Genomic DNA, 11,016 nt, shown 5'->3' with positions numbered 1-11,016 from the left:
TTCCACGATTTTGGTCCCTCACCTAATTTAATTACATGGATGGTCCCCGACGTTTTAGGCCGTGTGCAACGTTAGTCATACCGTTTATTTCTTAATGGATGAGACTTACGTGGACGTCCAATTGGAGAGAGAAACGAGGTATGAGGAGAGAGAGAAGCACGTGAGTATCACTTGACCCTTATCTGAACCATTATACCCAAACTCCTGACCTCCCTAAAACGAAGAAGGTAACACGATTTAGATCCCTAGGGTTTCAGATTTCGGTATAATGGGTTCATATAAGGTTCACGTGAGTTCACGTGATACTCACGTGCTTCTCTCTCTTCTCATACCTCCTTTTTCTCTCCAACTAGACGTCCACGTAAGTCTCCTCCATTAAGAAATAAACGGTAGGACTAACGTTGCACACGACCTACAACGTCGGGGACCATTCATGTAATTAAATTAGGTGAGGGACCAAAATCGTGGCATATGTAAACGTCGGGGACCAAAGTTGCAATTAAGCCTTTAACTTATTTCAATTTCAATGTAATGCATTCCTTAAAAACTGAGTTCTTATTACTATTCAAGTGTTGCCATTATGAGGTCTATACAACCTAATCAAATTAATATATTTACTGTGGTCATCCATCTACATGTTTGTAACATATGTTCGGTTTCATCTTTGTTCTACTTACTGAAAAGAGCCTAAACTAAGTTAAAACATATTTCTACTGATTCATTTTTACAATAAATTTAATCGCCGTGCAACGCACGGGAAAAGAACACTAGTTTGATGATAGAAATAACGAAGAAATAAAGTTAAAAGACATTTTACCCTAAACTAATGTGATATATTATTTATTATTTATATTATATTATGTTGTTTTATAACGAATTGGGATATAAATGGACCCATATAAATGTAAGGAAAAATTACACATCTTCCCTAAAATTTATTATTATTGCACTGCTTTCCCATCTAATTTGACAAATGCATTGACATCCCTTCATTCCTATATCATTTATAATTATAGAATGATGCTGAGTGTTTTAATAATAAATCTCAAGGGAGGTTGGTGCAATAGTGAAAAACTTGAAGGGAAATTAGTGCAATGTTCCAAATAAAAGTAATGTTGATTTTCATCATTATAGTATAAACTCTTTAAATTAATACTCGGTAAATTAATAAACTCTCTAAAATAATAAATTTGTCCGGTCCCGACTTGAGCCAATGTAAAAAATTGAAAAACTCGATAAAATAATAAGATAATAATTTTTCGGGAGATCCCTTTATAATTTTCGGTCCCAAGAAAATCATAAATTAATAATTCATAGAAACTGGAAAAAAAATATTACATTCTATTGAAATAATTCAACAGTTGTCTGTTTCCTTTAATTGCACATTTGCTCCCTCATCTTTCACCTTTGTGCAAAGTCTCTCCTCCATGTTTAAAATGAGCGAATTTGCTCCCTCATGTTTCAATTTGTGAAAATTGGGCCCCTCCGTTAAGTTGCCATCCAAAATTTAACAGACTTTACTAATGTGGCCTCATTACTTGACGTGGCTCTGACGTTGCACGCCATTAGGATGCCATGTCACATAAATTCCTTTTCTTTTCCTTTAAAAATATTTCCTTTTTCTTTTAACTTAATTTTTTTTTCAAATTTTTATCTTCTTCAACCCATTACACAGCACCACCACCACCACCACCACTCCCTTCTTCTTCTTCCCTCTTCATCCAACACCATGAATTTGAACTCAAATCGTACACAGCAAAACCCACAGATGTTGAATCAAACTCAAACTACCTAGAAAACGGGATGAATCAACAACAATTTTCTCCCTGATTCAAAGTAACACAACCCATAAAGGGTTTCAAGCACAGCCCCTGAGCTCCGCCGCGGTCACAACCACTAGAAACGCAGCAACGACCGCCGTCCTCCCCGATCTCCCCATCGAAGGTCTTTGAATGAGTTTGATTTTCTGGGTTTTCATGAGACCATGGAAGAAAGAGGATGAATTTTCTGGGTTTGGTTGAAGAAGATGGGAGATGGAGGTTTCAGGAAATCTAGATTTCATATGAAGAAGAGATTTGAGATTGAGAGGTGGGTTGAGGGAACGAGGGAGGGGTGGTTTTTGGCACTGATTCTGCAGAGGGGATGAACGAAGAACAATAAGGAGGGAATGTTTAAATGGGTTCTTCATTTTGTTTGTTAATTTTTTAGAAGTTGAAGAGGGGGAAAGATCACAGGAAGAGAACATTGGTGAAGAAGATGTTTTTTTTTTTTGAAATTTCATGGTCCTTTTTTACGGTATATATATTAATATATTAAAAACATTGGAGGGTAGGTGTAAATAGGAAACAGTGGTGCAAATAGCAAGCCATGTCAGCTAATTCTGTTAACTTTTAAACGGTTCACTGACGGAGGGGTCTAGTTTTCACAAATTGAAACATAAGAGAGCAAATTCGCTCATTTTAAACATGGGGGAGAGACTTCGCACAATGGTGAAAGATGAGGGAGTAAATGTGCAATTAAGCCGTATAATTACTTAAAAACTCTTTAAATTAATAAATTTCTCCGTTATTAATTTAAAGAGTTTGTACTGTATTTAAAAATTAGATACATGTATTACCATCAATGTAAATAACTAGGTAGAATTATCAATGTGATTTAAATTGCGATCACGAACCCAAAATTGTCATATTAATCACATTCATCTATAACTTCTCACAATATCAAAAATATGATCACACCCACAATTGTCATATTAACCACATTTATCTATAACTTTTCACAATATCAAAAATATAATGCGACTACAAGTGCAATTGCGATCACAGTTTAAAATTAATACGGCTAAGATCAAAATAGTTCGTGATGGAAAGGAGGACATGTTAGGAACATAGGAAACTCTCCAGCATCAATAAGTCCAGGGAGTCAAAGGGAGAGTCACCGGCGCCTAGCTCAGTGTCTGCAGCAAGGGCCTGGGGTCTGATGAAGAGGACTATCTAGTTTTAAAACGTTGTGGTAGTTTTAGTATCTATTCGCAGGTGATGGTTTAATCACCTCGACGATCAAATAAAATTATATCTCGTTAAAAAGGACACGATTGTCAAGTCAGCAGAACATGTAATTCAGTTGAATTATAAACCATTTGTTTATAAAAATACCACCAACAATCCTATGAAAAAGTCATCTGCCGAGAGAGCCATCTCAAACAATGTTTCTATATATGCACAACTAAGATTTCTATCTTAATCATGTGGTTTGATTCAATCTTTGCCAGGAAACCAAGAAAATAAATCCAAGTACAGTAAGCAAGGCATAAGATAATGGTAACTGAGGAAATCAATTTCCGGGCATAACCATAGGGGGAAAACATTATCTACTGCCACGTCATAGAGCTGCCATCATTGTCCCTCTTGCTGCCTCGCGCTTCATCGCTGCAGCCTTGCCACTGCCGCGGAAGTACATCATTACTTGCTGCAAATAGTCAAACAAGAAAGTTTAAGGAGAGAAGAGAGCATCCCAACTTACTAATAATTACAGTGTTAAAAATTATAGAAACCTGAATAACCCAGATGCTCAGCAGTGACTCAAGACAGAATAATCCAAACCCAATGAAGTAGAATATCTGCAACTCAGCACAAGTATGAACATCATTAAAAGTGAAATCATGACTTGAAAATATACCCGACGGAAACAGTAATTATAGTATCCAACTGCAACTTCTAAGAAGCTAAAGGGCATTATAGAAGCCAAGAAATACTCCTGTAATTACCTAAAATAGGTAGGGTAGTATATTTAAATGCAGTTTTGAAATTTAAAAAAAAAAGAAATTTAATCCTTAGTACCTTACAGCCCATAAATTATAAGCCACTTTCCCTTCCCTTCAAAGTCCCCCCCCCCCCCCCCCCCCCCCCACACTTTTGGAGGGGGCAAAATTTGAAGGGAAGGGATTTTAACCTCTCATTTATCCTCTAAACTTTTGAACCACTTGAGATATATGTAAATGAGACTTGGGGAAAAAAAAGTGATGAGGCACACATTTAGAAGTTAGAACATACCCCAACCAATGCATGATCGCCCAACACATCAATTGCAGCCAAAATACCTCTGTCACAACATAACAGCATAAAACACAAAAGTTAGTTCGAGCAGAAGTGGACGATTAAACAATTTTTTTCTCATATTATTGAACTACAAAATCATCGAGAACATACAGTCAACCCAAACACAACAAAAAATACAATAAATACATGATTAGAGACAGTCTGCAGTGTTTTCCTTGCCTCCCTAAGATCAAATCAATAAAAGAGTAGCGGCTGAAGATAATTAGTTTGCAAAATACCAACATAAAGTGTAGATTAGAAGGACACTCACGTGAGAGATTTTCCTTTGAATATAATTGGTGGCGCAACTGCAGCAAAAATGCAAAAGACGATGTGCAACTGCTTATAGAAAATAGTAAAAACGAGATGAGTCACAAAATTAGTGCAGAATAAGTGAGTGCAGTGAGAAAATACAAAAAAAAAAAAACTTGCCCCGTATGACAAGAAAAACCAGCCAAACTTCAGCGCACTGTCAGTCCTGTAAAAGGAGGCGGTACACAATTATAAAACAGAAACAACAGAAATATCAGACAATAAAATCAATAATAAACCATTGAATAATCCATGCAGTAGACTGGTTTCTGGACACAAGATAAATGTTCAGACAAAATCACAATTTTACAAGTCAATGCTTTTTAATGCAATTTGGAAGAAGGTAAAGCCTCAACAGAGTCCACCCCTCTCCCCCATCCCTCTCATAACCCTTATACTTCTGGTGTCCCTCTTCAGAAAAAATCAGATCAAAGAATTGCAGAAGGTAAACTTAGCACCGAAAAAATTTATCAACTTTTGCAATGATAGTAATGCCTATCAAATGCTCACATTCTCCCCGCATGTTATCCAGGAGTACAAAATGCTCTTACAGAAAAAATGTGAAATATTTGAAACTTCATAATTGAGCAAAATCAAGCTGGATGATATAGATCATCATGTTTTACATTTTTTTCAGAGGTTAACACAGGCTGAAAATTTTATGAACTGATGTCCCTATGCTAAATTACAAAAATTGGATTAATCATATTGAACAGTACCTCATAGCACGATAAAGAGGGCGATACCACATTACATAGGATCCTGGAGCTCCAGAAATAAAATAGATAATAGCAAGAAACCAGATGGTTGGACCTACATCACAAAACAAGTCTCTAAATATTAAGAATGAACTAACAAGACTAATGGACCCATTTTCAGTTGACACTTTTAAGACAAACCTTCTCCTTTGATCCAAGCAGTGGTAACTGCCACAAAATTCCACGAGAGGCACAGAACCAAACCTGCAGATTATTTCAAAAATGAAAAACTAAGACTCATACAATAATTAAATTAAGAAAAATGAGTATTTATAGCATATTGATGCTGTTGGAATTATAGGGATTTAGTAAAGGAGGACAGGACACAATAAAATTATGAATGATCTAAAATACTAAATTACGAAAACAAAACATGCAAAATGATAAACTACGGAAAACACACTTTAAGAAATTATCAAAGATACTAAAAAATATTCTAAAATACAATCACAATATTATGCAATATTTTCTAGATATTGAACCATGTGCAATAAAGGATTGTGGAAATGAGAGGGTGGGGGGGGGGGGGGACTTTAAAAGTTATAACGTGATTTTCTTTAGGACCGCACTAGCAATGCCTATTTTACACAGAAGAGAACTGCTATAGTTAATGGAATCTGATAAACATTATCACGCAAGCAGAACATAGACACAGTTGAAAGTAGTTTGATTTACTTTCACTTTAAAACATGAAACTTCCTTGAAAAATTGCAGGTCTTTTATGAAGAGGACTGAGGAAATAATATTTCTAATAAGACAAACACATGTAGGTTTTCGATTAATGAAGTTTGGTAATGCATTCAACAAGCATATAACAACAAAACATAAGGTTACTAATTACTAACATACTGGAAATATTAAGTGAAAGACATGACAGTACTTTTATAATTTTTATTTTAAGTAAAATATCAATTTCAGCTCTAATTTTGTCGCTCATATATAAAACGGCTTTGAAATCATTTTGTGAATTATACTAAAAGCTTCCATATCAATTACAAATTACAGATTACAGATAATAATTCATAAGAGAAACATATCTAGATTTTGTTAATATTAATTATCAAGAAGCAAGTAGATCTACTTTAACACACTCTAGACAGAAGTTATATAGTTTAACATACCCAACCATGTCGTAAATGCAATATACTGGATCCTTTGAAGATGTATTGGTATTTCATTTGCAATGTCATGATGAATGATGGGGAAAAAAGGTGGCCAGTTTTTTTCCTCTATAACTATTCCAGCTGTAAACCAAAAAAAAAATGTAAAACACCAGAATGATGACACTGTTCTTGTTAGCTTCTGTAAGAATATATGAATTCAAACACCTCGTGCTATAGCATCCTCCCTTCGTTTTAGTTCCTACAAAAAAAATCATGAGATTATCAATTTCCTGACTACACTGCTGATATAATAGCTTAATGGCCAAGATAATCTATAGCATGGTTAAGGAAAACAAATGTGGTGTTAAAAATCTGACATAACAGTTACTTAAAAAACTGAACTAAATTCTCAACCCAAGGTTTACCCATAGAGTAATACTAATATATTAAAAAGAAAAAGGACAAGTGGCCACATGATTGAAGAATTAAAATAAGCCACTCATGCTACCAATTAGGCCCAATGATATGAAATTAAAATTGATAGAAAAAGAATCATTACAATTTATTCACCCTATATAAAATAACAATGAAGGCCCCGTAGCTTATTGACCTTATCTTACAACCTATAAGTTGTTTTGATTTTTTTTTCATCCACTGCTCAGATTAGTTTATAAATAAGCACTGATACCTACTTATAACCTATTTTGAGCTTATTTCATTAAGCTTGTCAAATTAGTTTATGAATAAGCGCTTAATTAAGTTGTTTACCCAAACACACCCGAAATGTTTAATCTGAAAAACAAAGTATTTAGCTTGTATGGAAGTTGTGTGCTTGTGCTTTAAAGATATCAAGCAACATATTAGGATGGATCACCTGTTCCCTTCTTTTCAATTCTGACTCTTTAGCTTGAAGTTCCTTCTCCTTCGCTTTGGTATCCTAAAGTTAAAAAGAACATAATTAAATCTTTGGTCAATACAGCATTGAGACAAATAGTTTTGATATTTATTTCAACATTTTCACAATTTAGTCTACCTTTGAGCTGTCAAGAGGGATGTCAATAGTTGCCCCACTTTCATAAGGCTCTGGAGAAAGTGGTGAGAGCCTTGAGTTTGCCGAGGGAACACTTCCAGGGTTCTTCCATTTCAAACAATTATGTATTAAGTTAATAAATAAACAATATTTTCTTTACATCTTATGCTTGAAAAGTAACAAAAAGTTGCTAACTGTTCGCTTATATTTTTACAGTATCTGCTCCATTTATTCAGTTTCCTGTTGACATATTATCAGAAAAGAACACAGCCAAGTCACCACACCAGCTTGCAAAAAATTGCACCAATCTACCTCCATCCCAAAACCAACTGTCTACCAAAGGAATAACACAAAAAGTACCAAGAAAATAAAATAAGCTTCACAGGAATAAACCATTGTTGTTAATCGCAGAAAGCTGAAAATCCGCTATTTCAAGCCCTCATAGCGGAAAATAGCGGCAGAATAGCGGTGAGCCCTCAGAGCGCTACGCTATAAATAAGCACCGCTATTTGACAACACTGAAATAAACTGGTTCTCGACTTCAAGAAACAGAAACAATATAACATATTTGCAAGTCGGACCAAAATTTAGCTGTTGCAGACCTTTGAGTTGCAAACTTGTACTGCCCTACTTACTATGAAATCAATATGGGGAATAAACCTAGGCAATCTACTAATTTATAAGATTACAAGACAAGAGCACATTGAACACTGACAGACTAAGAAGCAAGCTCCACTCTTAAATTATCCAATGATCAGATTTTATTTTCCATAGCCTCGAAACTCCAAACAAAGAATAACTCATGACCGCCTTCAGATAACTCACACAAAGCCTTTTCTTCCGGTGGAACCTTATCAAGTTTACCACACTACCGATGGGTACCTTCCAGCGTATCAAGAATAAGTAAGTCCCTAGACTGCTTATGAAGGGAAAAATCCTACAATATCAAAATTCCAGTTTTTCAAATTCCAGGTAGTAAGACCTGTTCCAGCTAACACCCTTGCACCGTTTCACAATCAAAATACAGAGGATACATATCAAAAGCTAACCGCCGATTCCTATGTTTGTCAAAACATGGTAATGTGAAGTGCTGCTTGTTATGCAATGGTCTCAGTTGAGGGAAAACTTACCGTAGTATAAAATGCACCTCCACCATAACTTGATTGCCCTGATCCTTTTGCTGCTCCTTTCTAATATAATTAATGAAAATGTTTAATGCTTTAGTCCTTAAAATGATAATAAAATAAGAAACGCAACACAATACTCAAAGTTTTACTCATTTCAAAAATATATGGGTGAAGATCAAATATAAAACAAACCATGTATAGTCTAACACGGAAGCTAGATATAAGGAGAAAAATGACACAGTTTCTTTTCAAACCCCATTACTCAGCAAATATATTTATAAATTAACTACATTAATCAACCACCTTACCACCCCAAAAAACCGTCCCGAGATCAACCACTGTTTGTAATGGTTCTGTCACAAATGCTTAAACAAATTAATGGCCCTAAGCATGCTTGAACGAATTAATCCACCAAAAAAATAAAGCCTGCATATATGTTTTTTAAAACCTAAATGGCTAAATGTTGTTCAGCCTTATAATGCAAAATTATGGTTCAACAACTGTAAACATCCCGTTGGTAAAAACAAAACAAAATCAGATAACAATTTTCTCAAAATTTAGGTTTTGGAAAGACCTAATCTGAGATACGAAGCAGATAAACCTCAAAATTGAGTGACAGTCAACAACATTCAAATTATGCAATCACATTCAACAATTCATCCAGAAGCCAGCCACAGTAACCTAACCAAGACGCATTTATGTACACTACATTACGAGTTCCAATTCATCAATAACCTAAAATGCAACAAAGGGAAAGGATCGAATCCAATCCAAGTCCAACCGTTCCGTATACAAAAAAATAAAAACGATATTTACATGAAAAATTACACAGCGAAGCGAGAAACAGGAAATTGGAATGAGAAAATGTGAGAGGAGATTGAAGGGAACTACTGACCGCAAAGGGATTGACCTCGACCTCTTCGTGTTCGAAGGGGTTGGGGTCGTAGCGGCTCATGAGGGATCTACGAGTATCTTGGGAATCGTAGAAGAAGAGATAAGAGAGGAGAGTGATGAAGATGATGTTGCGTGCCTTGGAATCCACGGGTTTTTCTCTTTCGGATTTTGTTTGTTTGGAAGAAACTGCCACTACACACAAACACGCACTGAGTGTGAGTGTGAGTATGAGTGAGGAGTCGAAAGTGCCAAACGGTGGAGCTTCATGCATATCCTTTTATAACCCACCACCTTCTACCTTTTCGGATTTTCTAGTTTTATTTTGGAGAATAATTTCAATTAAAAGAATTATTAAAATGTGTGCATAATATATTAAAGAACAATATATGGAGGTAATACAAGATAAGCTTAATTTCACTGGTTTTTTCGATACAAAGAGTCATCACACGATGGTCGCGCCAGCCATCATCTCTGATATAACTTGTTAGGGAGTTGGGGTGCTCATGGGCTAAGAAAACAAGACAGCAAAAGAATCAGACACGCACATCTTTATCGAAGACCTTAAGGCAATAACTTATGCAACACTTCTCTTTTGTTGTCTTCACTTCATAATCTTAACCAATGTGAGAGAGGAGACATCACACTTAAATTACTAACCGATAGCAACAATAGTGCTTGTGAATGAATATATAATTATATATGGTCGATAGTAAATTTTTAAAATTGAAAAACGACTAAAGACTAAAATTGAAATCATAAAGAGTAAATTACTATTTTGGTCCTTGAAAAATATGAGGTCTCTCATTCTAGTACCTAAAACATGGGAAATATTATTTTCAATAGTGAAAGAACAAAGCATTTAATTAATCCTTGAAAACCAAAAAAAATGTGATCAATTTAATTCCTAAAAGGTAAAAGGGTATTCAATTTGAATAACTCAAATGACTAAAATGTGAACAAAGCATAGTTTCAAAAAAAAAAAGAACAAAGCATATCTCTCTTGTCTAGTTGTCACTCTCTTTCTGAAAATATCATTGAAAACGAGATATCATTCCCTTTTAATTAGTTCTTCTCCCCTAAAATTTGGTTAAAAAAAGTTAACTTTTCTGCCTCTATAATTATATATGAATATCTTCTTTAGCCACCACAAAAGAAAGCTCCTGTGAACCATCTGAAAGTCATCTTGCAACAAATACTCAATTATTTTTCTGGGCCAGTTGGATTTCTCTTTTCGGTGTATACAAGGGACCTGTCAATTTCAATTTAGCATGAAACGTCACGTAGCAGACATTCTTTATTTATTCATGTAGCACATTGCATAAACCATCAGCCAAAATTTGGTTTGATGGTGAAATTTAGTGCTCATCAGTCTGCTATAATTAATTTGTTTTCTTCTTCTAACATAATGTGTCTTTCCGGGTTAACCATTATAATAAAGAAATTAATCATTGAAATTTTAACAACTTAGTATTTTGTTATGTATATGCATATAAATGTCTTGACAACAAATTAATTTAAAATTTCTCAAAACTAAAAGTTTTATTTTTTAATTCTTTTGTTTTTTTATATTAGTTTAAATGCCTGTATTTTACAAAAAGCACAAATATGATGCACAAGACAAGTACACCATGGTTTGAATGAAAATATCTCTTACGACTTTCATTCAAACCATTGATTTGGATTTTACAAAGTGCA

At 34.6% G+C, this 11,016-nt stretch overlaps 1 protein-coding gene across 2 annotated transcripts; it reads right to left on the bottom strand.

Annotated features, from left to right (window-relative positions):
* Nucleotides 1–3,102: 3,102 nt before the first annotated feature.
* Nucleotides 3,103–9,581, bottom strand: LOC130746946 (secretory carrier-associated membrane protein 1-like). 2 transcript variants are annotated; one of them, XM_057599744.1, is made up of 13 exons: nt 9,323–9,579; nt 8,431–8,490; nt 7,304–7,405; nt 7,145–7,207; nt 6,496–6,529; nt 6,289–6,411; nt 5,309–5,371; nt 5,129–5,222; nt 4,530–4,575; nt 4,369–4,436; nt 4,053–4,101; nt 3,554–3,619; nt 3,103–3,468 (listed from the first exon to the last, which is right to left on the bottom strand). In XM_057599744.1, exons 1-13 carry the CDS (start codon nt 9,380–9,382, stop codon nt 3,382–3,384), a joined length of 915 nt encoding a protein of 304 aa, XP_057455727.1. In that variant the 5' UTR covers nt 9,383–9,579; the 3' UTR covers nt 3,103–3,381. The 2 variants fall into 2 exon arrangements, with proteins under 2 accessions (XP_057455727.1, XP_057455728.1); XM_057599745.1 differs by lacking the exons at nt 3,103–3,468; nt 3,554–3,619 and having other exon boundaries at nt 4,081–4,101; nt 4,369–4,439; nt 4,526–4,575; nt 9,323–9,581.
* Between the last annotated feature and the right edge of the window lie 1,435 nt (nt 9,582–11,016).

The sequence above is a fragment of the Lotus japonicus genome, chromosome 3 (genome assembly GCF_012489685.1).
Source record: "Lotus japonicus ecotype B-129 chromosome 3, LjGifu_v1.2".
Classification (NCBI taxonomy): Eukaryota; Viridiplantae; Streptophyta; class Magnoliopsida; order Fabales; family Fabaceae; genus Lotus; species Lotus japonicus.
The sequence above is the reverse complement of the archived record's forward strand: the minus strand, read 5'-3'. Positions and strand labels throughout refer to the sequence as shown.